Below are 25,344 nucleotides of genomic sequence, written 5' to 3'. Positions count from 1 at the left end.
AGCTACTTATAAGACTGTGATTAAATCACCTCTTAACCTTCTCTGCGATAAGATAAATAGAGCTCTTTTAATCTCCCTTTTCCAGCCCACAAATCATTCTAATAGTTCTTCAGCATCCTTTCTAAAATGTGCACACCAGAGCTGGTAACAGGATTCCAGCAGTGGTCTCACCAATTCCATATTCAAAGGTAATATCTCCCCTACTCATGCATGATGATTCCCTGTTGAACCATCCAAGTATCATAATTGCCTTTTGACCACATCACCACACTGGGACCTCATATTCAATTGATCATCTATAATGACCTCTTAAGTCCTTTTCTGAATCACTGCTTTCCAGAATACAGACTTCCATATTGTAAGTGTGACCTACATTTTCTATCCAGAGATGTACGGCCCGCATGTTCCTGTATTAAAAACACATGTTGTTTGATTGCACCAACCCTGCCAAGTGACCCTATTTGCTTTGTTGGGGGTAGACATCAAATGTAGCACACTGCCATACCAATACACTCAGGGCCACATGTTCACAAATCACTTATTTTGTTGCATCTGCAAATCTCATCTCTATTTGCATACACAAATGGTGGTAAAAGGGCTTACAGTGTCCCCAGCAAATGGTCAGTGGGATTCCTAGGGAGGAAGGGCACCCCCTGCTGCATGGCCACATTAAAATTGCCTGGGCTGCAGCTCTGGGTACAGAGGGAGGCAGGGGCTGCATGCCCTAGACTCCATCTTCTCAAGCAACTGAGTGGAGAGTGGTGGGGCTCTGTCTCAATTACACCCCAAGAATCAGCCTGCAGATGTGGTCAGACAGACACAGGGGCAGGGAGTAAAAGGGGTGCCTCTAAAAGGGGTGAAGTAATTTACTTCCTTGTAGAGCAAAAGGGAAACAGCGGAGACATTGTGACTCAGAGGCAGAATTTCTTTCCCAGAACAGCACAGCTACGAGCTGCTCTATATTCAGGTGGTTCAGTCTCACCTCAAATAAGTAACTGGTCACATAAGTGCTGAGGTCACCACCGAAAAGGCAACGTTCATTAAAAGTAACATTTGAGACACTTACGACCTTGTCTATATAAAGGGAAATACTGAACAATCTTAGAGGGCAGTTAAATTTCCACACTGAAATGCCCTAGTAGACTAGGAGAGTTCAAGTCAGTATCTTTATCTATTTTATTTGCTTTATAATATTTTAGATCATTCACAACAGCTCTGAATGCTCTCCCCTTATAACACACAGGACTCATTTTGTAAGTTTCTGTGTTCAAGAAAGTGAGAACATAACTGTGCCAGCTAGAATGGAAACAGCAGATGCAGGTGCCACGCAAGCTTCCCCATCCGCACATACCCACACACAGATCACTCTGTGAGTATTTCCTCTCATCTAAATTTTTAACACACTGGCATGTCTGGAATAACATTCATTCTTTATATAGCTCTACAACTTAATAATTAAGTAAGGCTTCCACTAAGCGAAGGAGCAGCCATGAAACTCATCTATACTGTATATTTACAGCCACATTAGGAATGCATGCTGGTGTGCATTCATAAAGAAATGCATACTGCTGTCATCCTTTCATTCCTGTGCCCTTCTGTGGCCCTTCATTATTATTCCTGAAGCTTACAGCAATCTTAAACATTATAAAATATGCATTAGCTCATTCCATCAGGCATTCAGCTTTTTATTCAGCATGGCATTAGGGTGCTGTCTTTTTACTTTTTTAATGGCATTGTTATAGGATAAAAATGAGAACAAGTGAGGCTGCAGTTCAAAACCCACACAGCTAAATCAACAAAATGCTGAACAAGGAAAACAGAACAACAGCTCTGGTAATATAAATATGCTTTCCTAACAGAGGCACACAACGTACTGCCTGTCAAGCCAGAGCTCGGCTGTTTAGACATAAATTTGGAATTCTGTGAGAGTTTATGGCAGGACACAATAGTCATCAATATGAAGAGAAATCAAGTGCTACAGCAGCTCAAGCTGAGACTCCTTGGGGATTTTTGTGGATTATTATGAAGGCTTGTTTATTTCCTTACAAACATAGTGGATCTAGGGCTCAATATTGTCCAACCCAACCCAATAATACTACACAATAGCCTTTCATAACAAATATTTGTCTAGTTCTTCTGGAAACATGACTATACTCCTGCTGCCATCCACACTGCACAACTTCACATCTCTTTCACAACCCCTCCAGCGCCTTCCTGCGTTGTGGGAAAAACTTGCACCCAATGTAAATTCTTTTTTTCTCTCTGCTGTTTCCTTATTTTTGTCCACACGCCCTAGTTCTGGATCAACACAGGCCCTTTATAGTATCTACAGTTCTCCTTTAGAAGCTTGAAAACATCAAATATCTCTTCTCAGCCTCTTTTCCTCCTGGGAATCTCAGCTTTTCCAGCCATTTTCATCAATCTTGTTATATCACCAAAACCTTTTCTATTTCTTCAGTGTCCTCTCTTCAGTGTGATGCAAAAAACCATTTGTCCAACTGTGGTCAAATAAGTCCCTCAGAAACTTGTGTTCGAATTATTCTTATCACGTTCTGGTCTGGGACAGGAGTGTATATGTTCTCAAAATCTAAAGAGAATACTGTAAACAAGTTGTCATAGCCAACCCTAGCTGAAATTCATAAGCCATTTGTCCATTCCTATGCTTCCAAAGCTAAGGGAATTAAGAGTTCCTCTCACCTCGGGATTCATGGAATTCCAGTGTGACATGTGCATCAAATCCAAGGCTGAAGTAATTATTGAAGACCCTGAGTGGAAGCTGCAATCAAAGACCAGAAAGAAAACATGCAAAACTGTCTTGGGTACAGTACGCAAGAACAGACGACCCAACGTTCCATGCCATCCCTCAAATTAACCCCTTCTTGAGAAGGTATAGAAGGAGAGGAGAGAAAGCAGTGGGAAATTTTATATGACGAGTGGCTGTGAAGGCTGGAAACAGCTTGCTGAAGATAATCAAATGCAAAAATGAAAGAACACAAACACATCTGCAGTGCTTTATGGTCACATAAGGGACTCTGTAAACATGACATCATGGGGTTCCTTATTTATCCTCTCTCAGCAATCTCCCATTTAACATGTCAAAACAAAGATTTTCCTAATTGCTAGCACTATAAGCTCAGCGTGGCCTCTGAAAATCAAGCTGTGTTCTTTCTGCTTCATACATCAGCAGCAGCAATAAAGATCCTGGATTCAGAACTCAGCTGGTAATTCTGTTGATGATGCATGAGGCAGACTACTGGAGCACATCTGGCCCTTTCACAGCTATATCGACTCTATTAGGATGACAAGAAGGAAAGCTAAAGTTCAATAAGTAAACTGGAAATGATAACTCAGACAAGGGGGCGGAGCTGTGTGAGCAGGGACAAGGAGTCATTTTCACAGAATCACTTTTTTGACTTTAAAATAATTTCAGATTAAAACAGGATAGAACAGAAATACAGTCCCTTCCATGACAAATATTGTCCCACCTTCCAACTCGCAGACCAAATGGGGGAGGGTCAGTGATGTAAAGGGACCACACATATGGAAGGAGTGACAACCCCAAAAGACACAGGCTAGCAACCCATACACAACAGCTCGCTTAGAGAGCAGATACACAGCTGGTATCCACTAGCAGCAGCCCAAAGAATATACACGTTTTGTGGTTTTTCAATCAATTTAGGACTGGATCCTGGGGCTAGCCTTTGTCACCACAGCTACAAAGGCAAGGGGGAAGAAGTAATAACCTTGCAAATGAGATGCCACAGATTTTCGCCTTTTGACCCAGGTGAACAAGGAGTTTGCTCTTGAGACAAGCATTCAGATATTGAGCATTATGGGGGACAACAAATGGGCAGTTTGCTGTAACTCTGATACACTTCTGAATGTGGTGACATCTTTAAACTTGCTGTAGGAGGAGACGTGAGTGGAAAATGTCTTCCTGTGTCCCAGAAATCCCAGCTTGCTTCCTGCAGCCAATTTCTGCTGTAAGAGACAGCTCTAACCTTACGTGCCCCATCCTCAATTTCTTCCTGGGGCAAATCGGGGTTTCGTTCCACCTGGAGGTTCCAGCGGTCCAGCTGGACGATAGTCCCATCTTCTACGTGACAAAGAATCTTCGAGACAGGCTCATCTGTGTAACCCTGGAAACAGAATAAGTGCCACCAAATGCTCACTAATGGACTTCTAGAATACATCACGTGACATGCTAATTACCAGACAGACACCAGTAACCTTACCATTCCATATCTGTGTGAAAGAAATTTGCATGAAATCCAGACTACGTTTGCCCAACAGATTCATAAACTTAGACTGTGGGTGAACCAGGGACAAGAAATTTGGCAAACAACTGTTGAGAATTACGATCTCTGACAGTAAGGCCAAAGGTATATGGAGGAGACTTAACAGACTTTATTAACAATGCCATGCCCTCTTCTGCAGTCCACAGGTCCTACTGACCACAGGTGGCAAGATTCTCTACACACATGCAATAAAAATCCCTATCCCAAATTGTTCATGAGATCTTGCCTCATTTCATCACAAACCTGAAACACAGTACAGGTTTGTGAACTTTTTGGGCAGATACAGTCTGAGTTTCACATAAATCTTTTCAACCACAAACCATGCCAAAACCCGTTTGTTTCAGATGAGCTGAGCTTTCACTTTTCAGGCTTGTATAAACCCGAAACTCAAAGCAAAACTCAGAGGGGGCAAACCCACAAGAACCACAAAAAAATAAAAAATAAAAAAATGGGCAAAAGGAGCATTCAACAAACCACATGCAGATGCTGAAATTCACACAGTGGATTTGCAGGATCAGGGCCAAAGCAAGCACTAGTTATCAAAGCAGCTGAGATACCCTGTATTTTATTTTATCATGTGGACTAAAGAGAAGCATTAGAATTTAGTTTCAGTGTCAGCTTGGAATAGACTCTGGATTCTACCATGGAACAGGGAAGAACTTGAATTGCATTTGTCTCCACCTGCAATAATTCTAAGTGCATCACAAAAATGGAAACCACTGATGTAGCTAGCAGAAGCCCCACACTATAACAAGTACTAATTAGAGTGAATAGCTGCTAAGTCACAGACAAGGCTATTGGAGTCAGTGCTTACCCCTCCCCAGTTGAGGGTGCGAGCAAGGTCATTCCCAGTGCCAAGCGGAAGGACAGCAACAGGAGGCTGGGGGCTGAGCTGCAGCTCATCCAGGATGGAGAGGATCCAGCCCACCTGCAGACAGAAAACAGGAAAGAGAAAGAAATCAAACTAGATGGATTTAAATGGTGAAACAGAAAGAAACAAAACTAGATTTTATCTTCCTCACACAGATAATCAAGTGATATTAATGGGCAATGCAGAAATGAGCTCAGCTAAAAATAGGCCATTTAGCCTCCCTGCCTCAGCTTCCTCATCTGCAAAATGGGGATAACAGTATTTATTAACCCACTTCACACAGAGGAGTTACAAGGAGCAACTGGATGTCAAGTTGTATATAAATGCTGATTATATTAATAATAAATAGACATCATTTATTGTTATATTGATTTAACAATCACTCCCACCCTCTCCCTGAACAGGAAACAAAAGCACACAGGATTATTGACTTGCATTTATACCTGTGAGTGAACATTGCTTTGAATCTTTTTTTAATTATTGAAATGTTTGTCATAAACAAAACACCACCTTACGTCTTCTACAGAGCACCTAGAAACAAAAAGCAAAACTAGCCAGCATTTTAAAAACTTGAAGAAATTAATTTAAAAATGACTAAAACAAACATCTAAAACCCATCCTAATTATTTTCTCACAGTAACAGCATTTGAAAGTAAGGATTAAAGGGCACTGTACCACTGGAGATGCCATCTTTTAAATGAGGTATAAAACCTAGGTCCTGACCATTTGTGGTTATTAAAGATCCCAAGGCACTTTTTGCAAGAGTGGAAACGTTAGCTCTGCTGTCCTGGCCAAATTCCTACTCGAGCTCCAGTAGCGAAAGAATTCTTGTTTACTACTGTGTAGTGTTGCGTTGTGTTGTTAAATGGCTTTCACATTCTACCAATAACTGTGAACTAGTGGTTTATGGTGGTGGAACTGATTACTGTAGGCATATAATTCTTAAATAACTTTCTGCATTTCTTTGAACTGAAAAGAGCTATTTAAATATTTTAAAATAATGTAGAATTTACATTTTAAAAACTGTGCTTCCCATGCTGTGATCAAGGGCCAGATTTTTTAAGGTATTTAGGCACCTAGTGGGATTTTCAAAAGGGGCTAGGGGCCTAACTCCCATACCTTTAAAAATCTAGCCGCTGGTACTCAGAATAGGAGATGGAGTCAGGAAACCCTAAGGTGAAATCCTGGGCCCATGAAGGCCAGTAGGACCACCACTCTGCCATTGACTTGCTATATAAAATTGGTCAGGTCACTTCATCTGTGCCTCAGTCTCCCCATCTGTAGAGTGGAGATTATAATACTAACTCACCTCTGTAAATGGCTTTGAAATGACAAATAAATGATTGCATCTCAATGTCAAGCATTATTATTTAATTTAACCCAGTCTCTAAATATCCAACAACAATTTTGGGATTAGGGATGGCAAAGCCTACCATCTTTTGTGAACCGAGTGATAGTGAAAGGAGCTGAGATTGACAGCCCTGGAGGCTACAGCCCTCCACGTATCCCCAGGAAAGGAAAAGCAAGCAGTGAAACTGGAAAAGCTACCATCTTCTGTTTCATTTCAGCAAGGCAAAGTTATATCTGGTCTCACTGAATATTCATAAAGTCCATATGAGCAAGATTTTTCATTTCTAGACTTAATGACTTTTGGAACAATGGGATATTAATTTGTTTCAAACTTAACAGCAAAGACTAACCGTTTAGTATTGTTCACACTAATGTGAAGGTGCTGCCCCCTACTGCTCATGCCGTGAAGTCACGAGAAAACAAGATTTGATAAGAGTCAATGGAGCTGCACTAAATTTGTATATTAAAATTCTGTGGACCTAGATTACCCCACATTATAGTTTTCAGGTCCCTTGGGCAGCAGACTGCATACATTTTGACAAGTAAATTGGAAGGTTATCTATCTTCACTGCATACTCTGCTGCAACAGTGTCCTGTAGGTTCTGGAGGAAACAATCCCTTCTGAATCACAGTAGATGTCCCTTTTCTGGAACTTCGCTGGTTCACTCTTACTTTCTCTCCAACAGTGGACGCACACTTTCATTAACATTATTATTCACTAAGGCTGGGATTTTTACATGAGCCTAAGGAGATAAGACACCCAGCTCCCCCTGAAATTCAATGGGAGTTGGGTACCTAATTCCTTTAGGTTCCTTTGAAAATTCCAGCCTAAATCCATTGTAAACAGTTCCAGCAGATTCAACCCCAGCTCAGGTGACAGAGTTCTGTCAGCAGGAAGCACCTATGCCTTATATACTACCTTGGTGGAAATACGCCTGATCCCATTTAGCTATCGCAGAAAGGACAGCGTGATGTCATAAACACGGGAATATGACGAAACCACAGGCAATACTGAGAGAAGCTGATTATGAAGAAGAAAGTTTCTATATTGTGTGCCAAACAGCCGGCTTCCCCCTAGTGGGTCTCACGCTTCTGCCCCTTGTAATGGGCCAGGGAGTCGCCGGTTACCCCGTCTCCCCAGGGAGGTACCTTGGTGTGGCTCCCTCCTGCCAGCTGGGGCCAATGGTTTTGTCCTTCCCTGCTCCTCTGGCTGCAGAGAAGCCCCGTCTCCTAGCCTGGGGGAAGCTTCTCCTCCAGCTGCCACAAACCTTCTGGCAGCTTCCTCCCCTCCTTCCCTTTAGGGAAGGTAGAGTTTAAGTACACTTGGAGTAGCCCTTTATTGGGTCCAGGTGTCTCTTATTGCCCTGCAGCAATCTCTCCTCTGCTTGCAGGAAAAAGGGCTTTTGGCATTCTTGGGCTCACACCCCGGCCCTCGTATATCCTTTTGCGGCCATCTGGCCTGACTTTACCACAACTGTCTCACAAATAGGCTACATCTGCCCTACGAAGTAGGGGTGTGAGCCTCCTGCTTGTGTACAGATACCTCCCCCACCAAGCACTCAGTGAGGTAGCATGTGTAGCAGTGTGGCCACGGTACCACGAGGAGCAGCAGCACAGACATGGCCGAGCCGTGCCAAGTACCTATCCACCACGTTCATGCTGGTTTGTACTTGACATGGCTTAGCAGTGTCTCCGCTGCACCTACCCGTGCTACCGCAGCTACACTGCTACTGATACTCAAGCTAGCTCACTGAAGGCGCGTCTGAGCAGAGGAATCATAACCATTTATAACAACACTTAGCACCTATATGGCTTATATATTTATCTGGCCCTTGTTAGCATAGAATCTGAGCACTTCACAATCTCTAATTTAGTTATCCTCATCACACCACTGTGTTATCCCCATGTTACAGATAGAGAACTGAGGCACAGAGGGACTAAATGACTTGCCCAAGGTCACACAGGAACTCTGTGGCAGAGCAGGGAATTGAACCCAGGTCTCCCAAATCTCAGGGTAGCAACCTAATCACTGAACTGTCCTTCCATTCATGCATAGATATCAAAATACTTTACAAAGGAATTGGGAGAGGAACATAAAACCTGCCCATAGTCACAAAGGAAGACAATGCAGACATGGAATAGAAACTTGATCTCCTGACCCCTAGTCATACACCATGAACATAGTTGGAGGGGGGCAGGGCAGGCATGGTGTTCCCCCCACAAACTGCAAGCCTTGGACAGGTGCAGAATTTGCCCCCCTACACACACATGGGCCCACTGGCCTGACTGGAGCTGTATCCCCAAATATAGAAGTCAAACTACGCCTATGTCACACACTGTCCGTTTTTGGATAACAGCAACAATCAGAAAGGTGATAGATACAGCAGAGGAAAAGATCAGTACAACTGAATATTGTTCAATTGTAAAAGCTACTTAAGGGTGAAGGAAGCTTTTCATGCATTGGATCACATATATATTTTATGCATAAAAAGTACGTAATCCACAATTATAACAGATAGCAAATTACCACCAGATATTCTTAACCAGGGTGCAAGGGAAACTTTGCAATATATTTTATCATGTTGAAAATTCTCTTAAGGATTAATGTCCCCTTCAAGCAAATACTGGATTGAGGTCTCCTTGCAGAGGCTTTTTTGTCTAATTCCATCCCTTCTGAGTTAATGAAGACAATCATCATGTTTGACGTGAAATGTGGTGCTCCCTCAAGGGCTGTCATAAGAAGAGCAAGTGAATGCGAGTGAGGTTTAAGCACAGAGGACCTACCGTTCCATCTCCCCCGCAGGCCAGGATTCGCAGATTTGGCACTTTTCTGTACAGTTCGAGTCTGGCAGGGGAAATGAAGGGGGAAGGGGAGAGCCATAAGGAAGAACATAGGAAGGAAGTGAGCAATTAGAAATACAGTGATTGCAATAAGGGATGCTTCACTCATAGAAAATAAATAAAACAAAAGGAGACAGTTGTACATACAAAGGAAAAAAATATTACAGAGTACCAGTTTTATCATTAAATACAGTTACTTCATTATGTAATATTCAGTATCAGAGCTAGGTGGGGTCATGGAAAGAAAATCTGCCCATACAACAAAAACACCCCACATTTGGAATGACTACCAGCCACTGCTCAAGAACAGTTTACACCTGGAACAGCAAGGATGCTGTAGATCAGTGGTTTTCAACCTTTTTTCATTTGCAGACCCCTAAAAATTTTCAAATTGAGATGCGGGCCCCCTTTGGAAATCTTCAACATAGTCTACGGACCCCCAGCAATCCACAGGTTGAAAACCGCTACCATACATGAAGAATGAAGTGCACCAGTAACACGGTGTGGATGACGCTTGAACTGCGTCTACCTTCAATAGTTTTGGTTCAACCAGTGCTAACCGTCACTCACTTTCTTACATATTAAAATTCACCAATAAAGTCATACCAGTAGCTGACACTAGCAATGCAAATCTCAGTACACTGGAGAAGCAACTGCAGGAGTTTGTTAGTTGTGCTGGAGCACCCTCTAGTGGTACTGAAAAATGCTACAGTGCAAAGACGGTCTCGAATGGAAGCTTTTCCATAAGATAGAACTTCACCTTTTAAGAGCTTCAAAATTCATTTTTCATAGATTCCATGTTTTTTCCATATGCTTTGAAATGAAACAGCTTATTTTCCTTAAAGCAGTAATGTCTTTTGACTGGTCTGACCATAGTAAATAGTATACTAACTGCCAAGGGTTAAGCAATACATTTAGGCCTCTTTTCCCAACTGATAGCTCAATTCAGCAGTAATTCTCCACATATAGTCATGGAACTTGGTTTTGTGGAAGAAAATTAAATCCTATTGCTGCAGATTTGACTGTGAAAAACTAAAAGCCTACCAGGAAGCAAGCCTGGGCTCTTCCTTCCATGGCTCACCAGGCCTTATTCAAGAGGATTAATTTTGTGTTTTTCAATCTGCAGTCAAGCTGAAAGGAGAATTTTTCTCTCCAGCTCAGAAGCTGATTTTCCCCTTGTATAAAACAAACAGACTTGAAATTTAAAATCAAGCTGTAGGTTGAAAACAAACACACGCACGCACATGCACACGCACGTTTTCAGGCCTACTGAGGGTCCTGGCAAAAGGAGGAGTATGGTTAAGTAGGACAGCCCTCGCGTTTGGGGCATTACTCCTACCAGCTCCCGACTGCCTCTACATGTTTCCTCTAGACTGTTTATCTCCCTCTTGCTTCTGAAATCGATGGCTATATTGTGGAGGCACACACTGATCAAGTGCCTTCTACTCAGCATATTGTTGGGTTCCAGTCATAGACGGGAGCACAGATGATCAAAGTGAGATAGTGAGAGCAGTCTGCTAGAAATTTGAAGGTGTGCAGCAAATTTCACATCACCAGCAGGATTGGAGGGAGCTGAGGAAATGGGGAACAAGTACAGGTTTGGTGGGACCAAGGTAGAAGAGACACAGAAAGCAAAACCAGAGAAACAAAATCCAAATTTCCTTCCAGAGTTGTACAGCCTCCTCTACCTGAGTGAAACTCGGCAACTATTGCTTCAGCCGTCACCATGGTGTTATCTAAGCTAGAGAAATTTACCTTTATAAGTGCCATTTGCTCCTCAAACAATTGTAACATACCTCGCACACAAAAGTGTTCCAACGAGTTTATAGTGCGGCTAAATACCATGTTTCTTATGCTTCATCAGGGAATGCTGACTAAGCTGAACCATTTCAGTCGTTTTAGTGACAATGCAGATACAGACAAGCTGAAACTAGCCCTCACATTACCATCTCACAGTGCACTGATGGCCTTTCAAAATCCCCCAGAATGCACTGTTGCTGGGAGCTGTGCCAGCATCCCTGGGATAGGTAGTCAGAGAGCTTTGCAACTGAAATGGTTTAGGACAGTGCTAGTGTGGGTATGGAACTATCCTGCAAGGTTTCTAAACAGGATTTAGCATGGCTAGTGAGGAGGCACCATGCCATTGTGCTTAAACCGGTGTAATACAAGTTCCATTCGTTCTTTTACCAATGTTTCAGTTCCATAGTGCAGATAAGGCCGACAACAGTTCAGCATATTTCTTCACCATTGGATATCCAATACGAGACACCAACAACAGACAAAAAGCAATGGTGATAAAGAATAACTGTGATGAAAGGACACTGGGATGAAAGACGACCATGGTGAAATGCAATCCTGAATGATGAAAGACTGCACAGTTGCTACATCTGGAGAGTCAGATGCACCCTTGGTCTGCTGTAATGGATAATTATTAGAAAAAGGTCAGCCAGCACATGACTTAGGCATGGTGCATTGTTCGATTAGGCTGCCCCTATGACTATGGGAGTCCTTGATTCGGTGTTTAATGACTCATGACCTGCATATAATAAGAAATTGCTAAAAAGCTTTTGATCAGCTAGAAATGCATGTTTTAAAGAAGTAATCATACAAAATATGAAACTGAGTGATACTAAGGTCTGATTTTGTGCCATGACTAAAATGTGGTATCCCTTAATAGAAACTTCTGCCCCATATTTTTCACACATCCTTGTCCTGTATGGCCTGGAAAAATAGCGGGTCACCCCATTCTTCAGCTACCCCCCTACCATAGGAAGTGCCATCAAAGAGGATATCATTTCCAGACTTCTATGTCTTATTTCATTATTTGGCAAGGCTCTCTCAGAAAATACAAATCACTTTACAACAGGGGCATCCACAATTTGCCTAACTGAGATGGCCACTTGCCAGGAGACAAAAGTTTACACATAAATAGCATATAGTGGAACAGATTACTCACTCTCACCTTAATTAGGGCGGTACAGTTCATAGAGGTTATAGGTTTCAGCATACAATGCTCATTTCTTGATTAAAGTGAGCTCCACTCCACTCTGTGGAGGTTACTCAGCATCAAGATGAAGCATTGCAAGCTGGGCCCTGGAGTCTCCACACATCTATATAAAAGAGTCAATGGCAAAAAAAACGCTACATTAACACGGAGTTGAGGATGCTTGATGGTCTGTTTCAGAACACTGAGTTGAGCAATACTTAAACATCTAAAAACCAGGAAATGCTCAGTTAAAGTGGCCCATTCAACCTTAACTCTGCCCTCTTTCAGCCATGCTCTAATACGCCCTGTAAACACACATGCCTTTGCTCTGCCACCGCACAGTTGATAAAAAGTGCAAGCTCTTCATCTCCCAACTACTATAGTTCCCTTTCCCACATCACAAGCAGGGGATGCATCTCTCTGAAGTGTTCACTCCCTGATATTCAAACACTTCTATTGCCATTATTTCCCCATTTCTATACCTCAACTTACATGAGGTGTCTAGAGTGAAGAAAAACTATGCTGCAGTGGAATTGTGTTTCTGGTCATGTTTCAGAAGGATTGGAGGATGGAGTTTGTGGCAGTGCAAGCAAGAGAAACCATAGAGGGTTTCTGTTCCAAATGACTGACAGTTTTATGTTGAGAGAAAGATCCTCTGATCCTGTCCAATAGATGTACCCCATCTCCGAGAAACAGTGAAGTGCCAGAGCTTGTAATGTTTCTATGCCATACAATATACATTTTCCAGTCAGCCATGAACCTTACAATTTCTCAATTACTCTTCTTCCAACCTTACTGATAGCTTTTGAATTGCCACTGTAGTAAGCAGACACTGAGCTAAATCAGAGAAAACTATCACAGGTCCTGGACACAAATCTCTGATGAGGTCCAAATCTTCTCTCATACATTGCATGAGGTGCACACCAGGAATAAGGCTCAGATCATTTCAGACCAAGTAAATCACCACAATGTATGGTAGATCACACCTCTTAAATCACCAGTTAGACATTGGAGCGTGGACAAAATACAGGCCCCAAAACAATACTAATGGAGGCTACCTTTCTCCACCCAAATCAGCCTGTAGTCAGCAATCCCCCATGTCATGGTGTACTCCTTGTTCTCCTGCTAACTTCTGCAACCTCATGATCCAGGAATTGCCCAGAATCCACATATTGGCAATCCCTCAGCAGTTAAGGTACCTAAGCAGTCAGATCTATAAAAATCTATAGAAGTCTATAAAACCTTGAGTAGTGTGGAGAAAGTGAATAAAGAAATGTTATTTGCTCCTTGGGAACCCATTGGTCAAATAACCCCAAATTGGAATCACTACTGCTACCCCAGAGCCCCCCTGAGGGGCACTGAATTTCAAAGCAATCCAAGTAACCATCCAGATTTTAGACCACTTACAACAGTTGAGCTTTAAAGCATGTAAAATGGTGGGAATGGAAAACCTCTGGTTGTTTTTCTGTATTGGTGTATGCAAAATGTACATTTTCTTACATACCATCATCAGTTTGGGTCACCCAAAGATTTAGTGGGTGCCATGCACTACCTTGACTGGTTGAGACCATTTTGACCCATATAACATCAATAGCTTGATCTGTAGCCCTGCACAAAACCAACCCCCATAGACATTTTTTGAAAAAATGGAATGTGCTGTGAAACATGTATTTAAGTCCTTTGCTGAATAGAAATGGACACAAGCATGGGCTTAACTGCATTGCTGTATCTGGCCCTTGGACAGCGGGTCACACTTGGATAAACCTGGCCAATCCCCCTATTCCTACAGTATCAGGAAGCCCCATCCAACCTACCCTTTGCCCTCATACTTAACAAGGAAAGAAGGAGGTTGGCAAAGTTAAATGCTTCAGTACTTACGCATCTCTTGGCCCTTCCTGAGAGAGATCGAAGACTTGGCGTGGATTCAAGAACCACATGAACATCTGGAGAACCTTAGTGCCCTGTGAGGACAGAAAATGGAAGGAAAATAGATGAGTGAATGCGCTAATAACTATTATAAGTAATAGTATTTGTTAATCTTCATAGTACCTTTCATTCATTTGTGCTTTATAGAACAAAAGGAAACAAAAAGGAGTATTTACTGACAAGTCGAAACAAAAACTATCCATTGTGACAGATGATTGCCCTAAAGATCAATTATCTGACCTACCATCTCACCCTTTCTGTGTGTATAGCCTCTTGGGGCAGGGGCTGTTCTGTGTTTTTACAGTACCTGGCACAATGGGGTCACGGTCCATGACACAAGCTCCTAGGTGTTAAGGTAATACAAACAACAACAACAACAACAACAGTCCACTGAATTCAGAATGCAGGTCTGTAGGGGCTTCTAATTCACAGTAGAGCTAGTTGGAAAAACTTTGATGGAATCATTTTCCATCCGAAAACCCAGTTACTTCGAAATCAAGATGTTTTGTGCAATTGTTCCAAGTCTGCTGAAATTTTGTTTTGGGGAAAAACTTACAAAAAGTTCTGGCAAATGTTGAAACATCCCATTTCAGCATTTCCTGAAATAAACTTTTTTTTTTTTCATTTTAAAATGACTTTTCATTTCAACATCTTTTATTTTGTGTTATATTTTATATTATAATAGGTCAACATTTTTAAAAAGGTCAAAATCAAAACTAAACAAAAAATATTTAAGAATTTTCCTTTGTGGAGAATTTTGAAATTTTTGTAATGATGTGTAAACCCACTGTTTACTTCAGCTCTGCTTGCATGGCCAAAGCGTTCAGCATTCTGCTTACAGCTGGATAATGGAGCAATATGCCTAAGCAACAGTATCATGCTCTGAAACTCAGTTTTCTAGGCACCGTTTCTTATATATTTACAGAACCACGTGGGTTTACAACATATGATACGCAGCCAAGGGATACTGAGGGATTTCCCTGATTAAACATAGGGCAGGAGGATGACTGGTGATTACTTTGGAGAGTTCCACGTCTGTGGAAAGATTGAGCTTTCCTGAAAAACTACAAGCCAATCAGAGAATCGAAACCTGGGAGGAATATCACACTGACCAATCCAAGCCTCCATTCAGGTGGGAAGAAGATTCACTGGAAGGGGTCCAGTCCTCCATTCTAGGAGTCTGCATCCCAGGTCACATGCAACCCTCCCTTTCTATGACCAACCTGAAATCCCTTCGTGACCCATCATTCAAATGAACTTGCAGAAACTTTGCCGCTGGGATCAAGGTGATGCCTTTACCTGATTCCCTCCACTTTTTGGATTGACAAATACCAGCAGTGGTTTCATGAGTGAGGAAGAGATGGGCTTTATCACAAATGGCCGGCCTTTGTTTTCCTGCAAAATCAGAAGGGACAGAGTACTTTAATTAGAGCTACACAAAACTAATGCTAAAATCGCTAGCAAAAAACAAAGCATTCTCAATTTTTGTAGAGGATTTTGTGGTCATGAAAGTTGCTAGATTAATAACCCCAGCAACTGTTAATCAGAAATTAGCTATAGTAGACAATACGTTTCCCTATGCACCCCCTTCATCATGCCTCAACTATTCAGCCTAGCCTATTCTATCCTAGAGAATGAGTCGATGCATCCCATCCAAGGATCAGAGGATAGGTCAACCTGGGCTGACTAATCCATAGCCAAGCTGGATTTTAACTGGCAATCTAGAGATAAAAATATGCATTCAGTCCACCTTTCAAATGCTACTAATTAGGACTTACCTCATTGCTTCTTTTGCTGGCTTTTCTTTTAAAAGATGTTCTCTTCTTCCGCCGGGTTGATGTTTTTAATGAGTTCTAGGTAAAAAAAAATAAAATAAAAAAAAAAAGGATACATGAAAAGCAAAACAAAAATCAAGCCAGCCCAAGAAGTCGCCTCATTTAAGAAGCTCCTTCATGCATTGTTCATTTGGAGAATGATACAGTGTCTGGCACATGCTTGAAGTTTAGATCACATGCGTCTCATGCTTTACACTTCCACACCACCGTTGATGGAGAAAGCCACATACGGAGACCAGACTGGTGCTTTGGAACTGGAATCTTTCCCACGCCGTGGGGAGAAAAAAAAATCAGATACTCCCATAGACTCACATAACACCACATGTTGTACCTGCCAACCCTCCCAATAGGGGTAGGAGACGCCCGTTTTCCCTCCAGGGCTCCAGTCTCCTTCCCAATCAGGCTCGTCTCCTGGTATGGAGACCACCTGCACAAAAATGTAATAAAACATGATAAAATGAGCTATTTCTTCATGTTTATAAAAACAAAACAAAACCAAACCCCCAGTTTTAGCTATGGTGACCACCATGACTCAACATAATGCATGCCACCACTGCATATCATGCTGGCATACAAAGTCAAACCTGACCAACCATGAAATTAGTGTAATAATCTGAGAGAGACCCTCATCTGAATTCTTAATATTTAAGGGCTTTGTTTTTCTAAAACAAACAAAAATCCCTGCCACTCTACTACAGAAAAATTATTTAAAACAAACAGATATTTTGTAGTACCTACCAAAAAAATTGCATCAGCAATAGCAGTTAACTTTAATTAAAAAAAAACAAAAAACCAAACCCCACTATTGCCCAAAATGGCGCAAACTAACATTGATGCTGGACCACAAAAATGTGCTGATGTGGTCAGGGCCAAACAAATTGAGGCTTTTTATTTTTTTTAATTGCTGCAGTTGTTGAATTAAATGAGCCATATCTCTATACATTTCTTCCCTCTTCACATATTACTGAGTTTCAGCTGAGTTGGAAACACTATGAAAATGAACTTTCCCCACAGTATTTCAGATTAGTCTATTCAAAACTAGGAAGTACAGTGGGACAGAAAATTAAAAGAAACTGTGCTGAATTTCTAATCTCAAGAAGTGAAGAAGTTCCATTCAGCCTGTTCCCCCAAAAGTTCAAGTCAGTCTTACTTTATCCAACTTGATCTAGACAACCCTACTGAGAAAAGTTTTGCTGGCCCAGGGACATGTGAGTGGACACAGCAGAGCTATTCGTCAGAATCTGCTGCTTTTACTTAATCCTGGTCTTCAGCCAACAGCTCCATTGCATTCAATAATGTATTTACTGGATTCACTGCTTGATTCCCTAATGGTCAGCTCTGGCATTTCAAACCAGCCAATTTTCCTGTTGCTTTACACCATGCGTAAAGGAGACTGGCTCTACAGAAGTGCTCTCAACTTCCCCTGCTTTGGTGCACATGAAAGTACACTAGAAAGCATCCTTTGCTCTAAGGCGGCACGGACGGGTGGAGGCAGATGGATTATGTATCCCACTGGTCTTTTCACTCTCAAACAATGCAGTCAGACTGCAGGCGGATTTGAAATTTTAAATCAGTGTAATGAAGCAAACCATTGCTCCATTTGTAGTAATCACTGTAAAGGTTCATTCATTCTTCTGATCTTCTCCCTTGGAGGATTTTTGCCTGAAACCTTGTCACAGGGCTAGAGGCAGTGTGGCCTAGTGGACAGAAGACTGGACTTGGACGCAGGAGATCTGGTTTATACTCCCAGCACTGCCACTGACCTGCTGGGTGACCTTGAGAAAAATCACTGTTTCCTCCTCTGTAAAGTGGGGATAATGTTATTTACCTCTTTTGTAAAGGACTTTGAGATATACTGATGAAAAGTGCTACATATAATAGCTTGCATGATATCAGAGCGATTGACTATACTTCATTATTTTACTGGAAGAAGCTGGCAATCTGCTATTTAGTGGAAGAAACTAAACCCAGTACAGCTCTTCTGGGCAAAGCTGGGACAGTTGGGTAAAGTAGCATTATTCCCATTAAAAAATAATCATGTTTAAATATATTTGTTGTCAAACCATGTTGTAACATAGTTGATTTTTTGCCATTGTGTACAGAAAAAAAAAACAACACATTACAACTTGGTTAGAGAAACATGCTTTAGTCTTGGTATCTACCAGGATTAATATAAAACTGTTTTTGTTTCTGTGTACACACGCAAGAAAAAACATGTCTATGTGGTGAACTAAAGAAGTAGTTGCATGTGCCATCTTGTCCATATCAAAGTCCTCCTTCTCTACAGGAAGGGTATGAGTGTTTTTACAAAAATTAAATGCTATTCAGTGAAATTCCATCTACAGTAAAGAACACCTGTAAGTGGAAAGCCTGTGTATAAATCTTGGACTGTCTCTAGAACAAAAAAAATCTCCTTGGTGACAATAATTTTGCCTTCTTCAAAGACAAGCAGCATACATCATATGATGTCATGGTCATGGAAAGTGTTCCAAACCCACTGAGATAGATTTCTGGAAGGAGTAGGACAGGGCCCTCCTTGAGCAATGTAGACTGACACTCTTAAGTAGATCCAGTAGATCCTTTTCAATCCTTTCATCTAGAATGCTACAGATTTAATTTTCAGAGGTTGAGCCTCGATAACTCCAAATGACTTGAACAGAAGCAGCAGGTGCACAGCACTGATGAAAGTCTGACCCTCTCTGATCTTCAGGCAGTTCACAAACTGCAAGGAGGCACAAGTAATAGCACTTGACTTGCTTCCGCCAGCAATAAAGTAAGAAGGCAGAGTAGCCCAGTTGTATACAGCTTTTGCAGGCTCCTTCTGATGGTTCCAAGGAAAAAGGCAAGATGCAGATTCACTCACCTTGATCATAAACCCTTTCTCAGCATTGGGACCCAGTTACAGTTACTGCCTCTGCTTTGTATCCAGAACCACAGAAGGACAGGCTCCATAACTGCATCATCCAGACCTTTCTCATCACATGCTTCTTGCACCCAACATGTGTATGCACGCGTGCATGCACACACGCACACACGGCAAGTCCATTTAACAGTATTCAGGCTGCCAAGTATCAAAAATAAAAAAAGCCAGTGTAGATAACTTCAGTGTAACCTGCAGTTGCTAACTGGGACAAGTAATTGGGACAGGAAACCAGACCCAAAGGCACTGGAAATTGTTAGAGAGGCTACAGAAGAGGCTCACATAATGAACACCATGAAGGAGATATCGAGAATTTGCCACGCATGTAAATGGGTCATTACAGGATACCACCTGTTCCCAAGCTATCCAAACTGTTCTGAATTTCCTTCATCCTGCAAACAGAAATTTGCAAGAAGTAAAAGCTCCCCATTTTAGTACAGAAAGCAGGTCTCCTAGCTTAAATTGACCTTATGCAATTACATCATGTTGCATCACCAAGACACTGCTGGAGGTGAGAAGGGAGTCTGTTCTTTATTCAAACAGAGTATTAGAAAGGTCGTGACCCATGGTCCATAGAATGATCATGGAAAAACTTTTTAGTAGCAATAAAAATAAAGTAAAACTAGACATCGAGGTGAGGAGTCTCTGCAGGAAGCCATTTTGTTTGCTCAGAAGAAAAAAAAAAAAAACAACCAAAGGGAGTAAGGGACATTGCCAGAATCCATTTTAAATTAATGGAAAATCCAGTCCAGGACTTATCTGTGACCAGTATGAGTTGTTAATAAGTAGAGCTGAGCAAATAATTTATATTAAAAACATCGCTAAACATATTTATTTGGTTCATGGAACATCTATGAACAGATTTCCATTTTCACATTTATATATTAATTCATTAAATTTCCTCTAATTTATTTATGAGCTTTTATTTATTTTCTCCATGGATTGATTGCTGTGGATGTTTGATACTATCAGAAATCCAAACTGTGTTGATGAGTTAGAAATGGTCAGGTCATTCACAAGCAGAGCTGGCCAGAAAAAAATGGGGGGGAGGGTCAGCTTCAGTGGAAAATTTTAACTTTTCATCGAAAAAGTGAAAACCTAAACATAAAAAACTTTTCAATTTTTCAGCAAAAAGTCAAAATGTTCTCGAGAAAGACACTTTCTGTGGAATATTTCATTTAGTCAAAAAGCAAATTCTCCATCAAAAAGCAGTTTTGATAAAAAATTTTCCACCAGCCCTGTTCACAAGGTATTGTTTCTGCTCCGTGGCTGAATGAGTCTTACTTTTAATCAGGAGGAGGGCTAGCTGAATACATGAGGGCTTTGAACCTCTCAGGAAGAAGTAGCTAGAGCTGATCAGAAAATATCAATTCTTTCTTGCAGGAAATTTCTTTTGAATTGTTTTTGTTTTGTTTCGAATCAAATCTAACACAAATAGTATGTGTTTGTTTTGTTTGGCGAAAAACAAAAACAAAACAGAAAATATTTTGATTTTCAAAAAGTGTTTTCAGCAAACGAATGCTGAATGTTTGATCAAAAACTGGGGTGGGAAGAGGGGGAAAAAAGTCTAGTTTTCATTTTTGGTCCAAAATCTGAAAAATGTCAACCCGAATGGGGACTTTCTGAACAAACATTTGTTATGGCCTAAAATCTTTCCCCCACCACCACCCCCAACTCGCTAAAAAACTGTTTGGATGAAAATATTTTTACCAGCTTGTGACAGAGCACATCCCTATCCCAACCAGAAGGCTAATGAGGTCCTCTGGGCTCAACCCCTATCAAACAGACACCTGCAGACAGGGTCAGATTTCCAGTTAGGCACAGAAGGCACGTGCCTAGGGGCACCAGCATTTTAGGAGCACCTAAACAGTGGCAGATTACCACATGGGCCGAAGGAGCCTGTGCTTAGAGGCGAGCAAACTGGAACTCTGGCCCCGCCCCCTGCTCCTCCCCCTCTCTCCCAGGGATCCCTGGCCTTTTCCTCCTCTTCCCCCTGAGGCCCTTCCCCCTGGCCTGGCCAGAAGTCGGAGCCCAGGGATGGGCACATTCCTGGTTGCCCCAGCCCCTGTTTCCCCTCCCCACCCAGCTGGCCCAGCCATCCCCTCTCTCCCCACCCTCCCAACCCCTCACAGGAAACACAAAGGTCAACTGTAGGCAGGGGGTGGGCACTGAAGATGCTGTAAATACAGCCCTGCCTGCAGATCCTGCTCCATTTGGAGGAAGCAAGCTTATAAAAGGAAAGCAGGTCACAGGAAAAGGCAGCAACTAGGAGGCAAGCTGCTCCGCTTCAGAAGGAGCTGACTCTCATTACAGAGTAGCTGAGAGGTAAGCAGCTGACAACCGCATGGTTCTAGTGGTAGCATATAAACCATGCTAGGAAGTTTTAAAAATACTAAGCCTTTCCCTATCTGGATCACACAGACCTTGGCTGAAGCCCCTGTTATTCCAGAAATAAGGCTAGGATCTAGGGCAGTGTTTCTCAACCTGGGGGTTTAGAGGGGTCGCAAGTGCAGAGCTGGTATTGGGGGTGGCAAGAAAGGCAATTGCCTGGAGCCACAGGGGCGCCATGAAACTAAGTTACATGCTCTTCCTCCACAGTGTGGGACATTCTGGAAAGGTTAAGAACCAGAGTTTTAAAAGTATTTTGTCTCCACACATTCACAAGTAACTGCATATACATGTTTTGGGGGTGAGGAGAGAGAGGAGACCAAAAACATACGTATTTTTAAAAAAACATTTTTTTTGTTTTGCAAAAAATTATGAACTAAAGTGGATTGAAAAATTTCTAATTTGGGGGGGGAGAGAGAGGGAGGAAAAAATTATGAACTAAAGTGGATTGAAAAATGAAAAACATGGCAATATTATCCACAAAAAATGCCTTGGAAAATTCATCCTACTTTTTGAGCAGCTATGGAACATTCCAAGTCAGAAATTTTTCAAAGAAAAAAAGAAAATTTTTCCACAAAAATTTTCACAATTCCCCCCCATTTTCCAACCAGCTCAATTGTAATTTTAAAAAATGTTTCATTTTGCATCAGAAAAATAATGTCTTTTTATATTTTTTCTGACATTTTAATTAAAACATGATCAAAATGGTTATTGAAATGTTTTGTTTACCAACAACTATGTTTCCAGTCAACCAAAAAAAAGCTATAACCATTTTGATACTCTTTTCAATTTTTTGGAAACGTGTGTTTAAAAAAAATCATGAACATTTTGATAAAACTGAAAACGGGGCCATTTCAAACACTATGGATGAGAAATAACATCGGAATTTTAAAGTCTTTTGTGAAAATAGGCTTTCAATTTTTAACCAGCTCTAGGGACAAGACTGTGCTGCTGACATACAAGGCTCATAAATAGAGAATGAAACTGGAGAGGACACCATGGAGACAACATAGGGCAAGTAGCAGGAGCTCAAACACAGTAGGAAGCAGGCTGATTGGCCACTGCCTTACCTAGCCAACTATAAAGGTGCCAGGGGAAAAAAATAAGAGTCCTTTCTATAATATAGATCTGGTTACAACCTTCCCACCAACTTGATAGCCAGACAGAAGACTGTGACTGGGGTGTCACAAGGATGAGCACTGATCCCAGTAGGCTGTACTTACAAGGGAGGGCTCTATCCTGGGAGGCAATGGTTGAAGAAGACTTTGAGGTCAAGGTGGATGAGCAGATGAACATGAGCTCCCAGTGGGATGCTATGACCAAAAAGGCTAATGCCATCCTTGGAGTATGAAAAGAGAATCTCAACTAGGAGTAAAGAGTTTATATCACCTCTGTATTTGTTACTGGTATGACTGCTGCTGAAATACAATGTCCAGTTCTAATGTCCACAATCCAGAAAGGATATTGATAAATTTGAGAGGGTTCAGAGCAGAGCCATGAGAACAATTAAAGGACTGGAAAATATGTCTTATAATTGAAGCTAGACAAATTCAGACCAGAACGAAGGCATAAATTGTTAACCATGAGTGTAATTAACTATTGGAATAATTTACCAGGGGTTGTGGTGAGTCTCTATCACCGGCAATTTTAAAATCAAGATTGGGTGTTTTTCTAAAAGATACGCCCTAGTTCAAACAGCAGTTATTTCAGAGAAGATTATGACCTGTATTATACAGTAGGTCAGACTAGATGGCCCCAGTGGTCCCTTCTGGCCTTTAATCTATGAATCTATAAATTCCTACTAGGGTTGGCTTTTCCCATCATGATTTGGCTTTCCTTGGTGTTTTTTACCTTCTCACTCTCCCATTAGGATTCAGACATTTGAGAGTTTTCCTACACACAATAATCTATTCTGGTGGTTCTTCCTTCAAGCAACCTGTTGTAGGTCTCTGGATCACTTGGTTAAGATAGGGTTCAGTAATCTGGGGATTGGTGGCTTGGCATTTTTGTCCCTGCAAATTTGGTGACATAAGGTCAAGGGCTACGGAGAAGTAACACAGGGATCAAAACAGTACACCACCACTACAGAGATAGCTAGGCTGCCCCAGGCATGGGTTGTGTGCCAGGTACCACAGAATCAAGTCTCACTTATTGTAGCAAGGGGACACCCTAAGTAGGATATAGGGAGGTGCTGGAGAACTCAACAAATGGGGCTGGCAAGAGACTCTCATGTCAGCTATGTTCAATGTCCCTTTTCCTCTCTATCCAGACAGGATAAGTTAAATAGTTAGGGTATTATCTATAAAAGTGGCTGTGCCCTTTGCATCACAGACCAGTGTTGTGTATTCACTCTGAACAGGGGTCTAAGGACAAGTTATACCAAGCACATTGCATTTACTGTTGTGAATTATCGGTCATCCCCCCACATGCAAAATAGCACCATATGTTCAGGTGGTCCTGTTTATGAAGAATACAGTCAGCACCTTAACTGAAATGGGGCTCTGGAAACCCTTTTCCCCTGCTGTGTTGAGCAATGTCTTATCCTCTCTAAAATATACCAAATATGGTGCAAATACTTACAAATTTAAAATTCATTATCTGCAAGCATTTGAGCATGTAAGCTTCAGCGAGCGTTCATGTGAGTAAAACATGATCCTCCAAACATCCATGGAAAGTGAATACAAAAGCGAAGTGAGCACAAGCCATGGCCAATTCATGTTTCAGTTCAACTGAATATTTGTGGATAGCTTTTTTTCCCTGTATTTGCCCAGCTGTACTTAGTGAAACATGCTTGAGTACCTAAAACATAGAGGATTCTTGCAGTCCGTTAGATGGACTTGCAATAAGAAGAATGAACTGGATCGTTTCATGCCAAAATTAGGTTCATCACTTATTGCCCCAAACCAGAAAATGAAAGAATCCTTCCAGATGGGTAGATGAAGAGTGAGATATGGGTTCATGATCATCATGGGTGTAGCTGGGTGTGAGGGGCATGGAGAGGGCAGACAAACATGCTTTTTTGGAGGAGTCCCAGGAGCGGAAGCCAGGCTTGCCCTGAGCTGCCATACAGCACCAGAAACACACGTCAGCATGCAGTTACCTGAGGTTTCTTCACCTTAATGATCCAGGTGGGAGGCACAATGACAGCAGCATGAGCCCCCAGGGAACATGGCTCCTCGATGTGGTGTAACATGAAGCAGGTGACTTTGTTGTGAAACTAGTGGAAGGAGAGCAGAGCCGTCAGTGAGATGGACAGAGTGCAAGAAAAGGAGAATGGCACAGTGGGGGCAGAAGAAACAGGGAGATGTATGAGGCACTGAGGAATGTACCCAGCTCAATTTCTTTTCCCAGTCCTTGAGTTCCCAAGAGAGTCTTAGGAACATTGACAAAAAACCCACTTCCCTATTTCCTCATCCTTTGCCAAACGTGGCCCCTATCCCAAAAGACACCCTTGCTTACATACACATAACAGTGGGAGTGAGACCGAAGTCTAAACAGGCAAAATTATATGAAATGGGGATCCCTTGTACTCTGAGCCAGCAACAGCGTGGAGTTTTTGAAAGCTAACCCTCTCGTCATCCCAGGAGTGGTCTTGTTAGACTCCAAAAGTAAGGAGTCACATTCAGCTCTCCTCCACCAGAAGAATAGACTACCCAGGGACAGCGTCCATGGTGATAAGGAATAAAAAGGGTACAAATAAGGGAGATCTTGGTGGGCTCCTTTCCCCTAATAAATGAGCACTTAGAACTACCAGGACAAATGAAGTCAAACATGATGATCCCGTGTGGGCAAAACTGCCACCACCATTTACAATGCCCCCACTCAATTCTAGCCACTTACCGCCTGCTTGCACCAGGAACAACTGATGGCCACAATCTCTTTACTGTGGAAGGAGAATTTTTGCTGAAACCCCTGTGATGGCAGGAAGA

The 25,344-nt window shown here is 41.9% G+C and overlaps 1 protein-coding gene across 1 annotated transcript in view; it reads right to left on the bottom strand.

The window, feature by feature from the left end:
* The window catches only part of DGKI (diacylglycerol kinase iota), a 280,275-nt gene that overhangs the window by 125,107 nt on the left and 129,824 nt on the right, over positions 1-25,344 (bottom strand). Inside the window, 9 exon segments of the mRNA XM_067536328.1 lie at positions 2,698-2,776; positions 4,002-4,139; positions 5,113-5,226; positions 9,304-9,364; positions 14,225-14,307; positions 15,572-15,667; positions 16,051-16,125; positions 24,516-24,632; positions 25,256-25,327. Of these exon segments, the coding sequence (XP_067392429.1) occupies positions 2,698-2,776; positions 4,002-4,139; positions 5,113-5,226; positions 9,304-9,364; positions 14,225-14,307; positions 15,572-15,667; positions 16,051-16,125; positions 24,516-24,632; positions 25,256-25,327 (835 nt within the window).

The sequence above is a fragment of the Emydura macquarii genome, unplaced genomic scaffold (genome assembly GCF_026122565.2).
Source record: "Emydura macquarii macquarii isolate MOO-44397 ecotype Brisbane River unplaced genomic scaffold, CSIRO-AGI_Emac_v2 contig_3530, whole genome shotgun sequence".
Taxonomy (NCBI): Eukaryota; Metazoa; Chordata; order Testudines; family Chelidae; genus Emydura; species Emydura macquarii.
The sequence above is the reverse complement of the archived record's forward strand: the minus strand, read 5'-3'. Positions and strand labels throughout refer to the sequence as shown.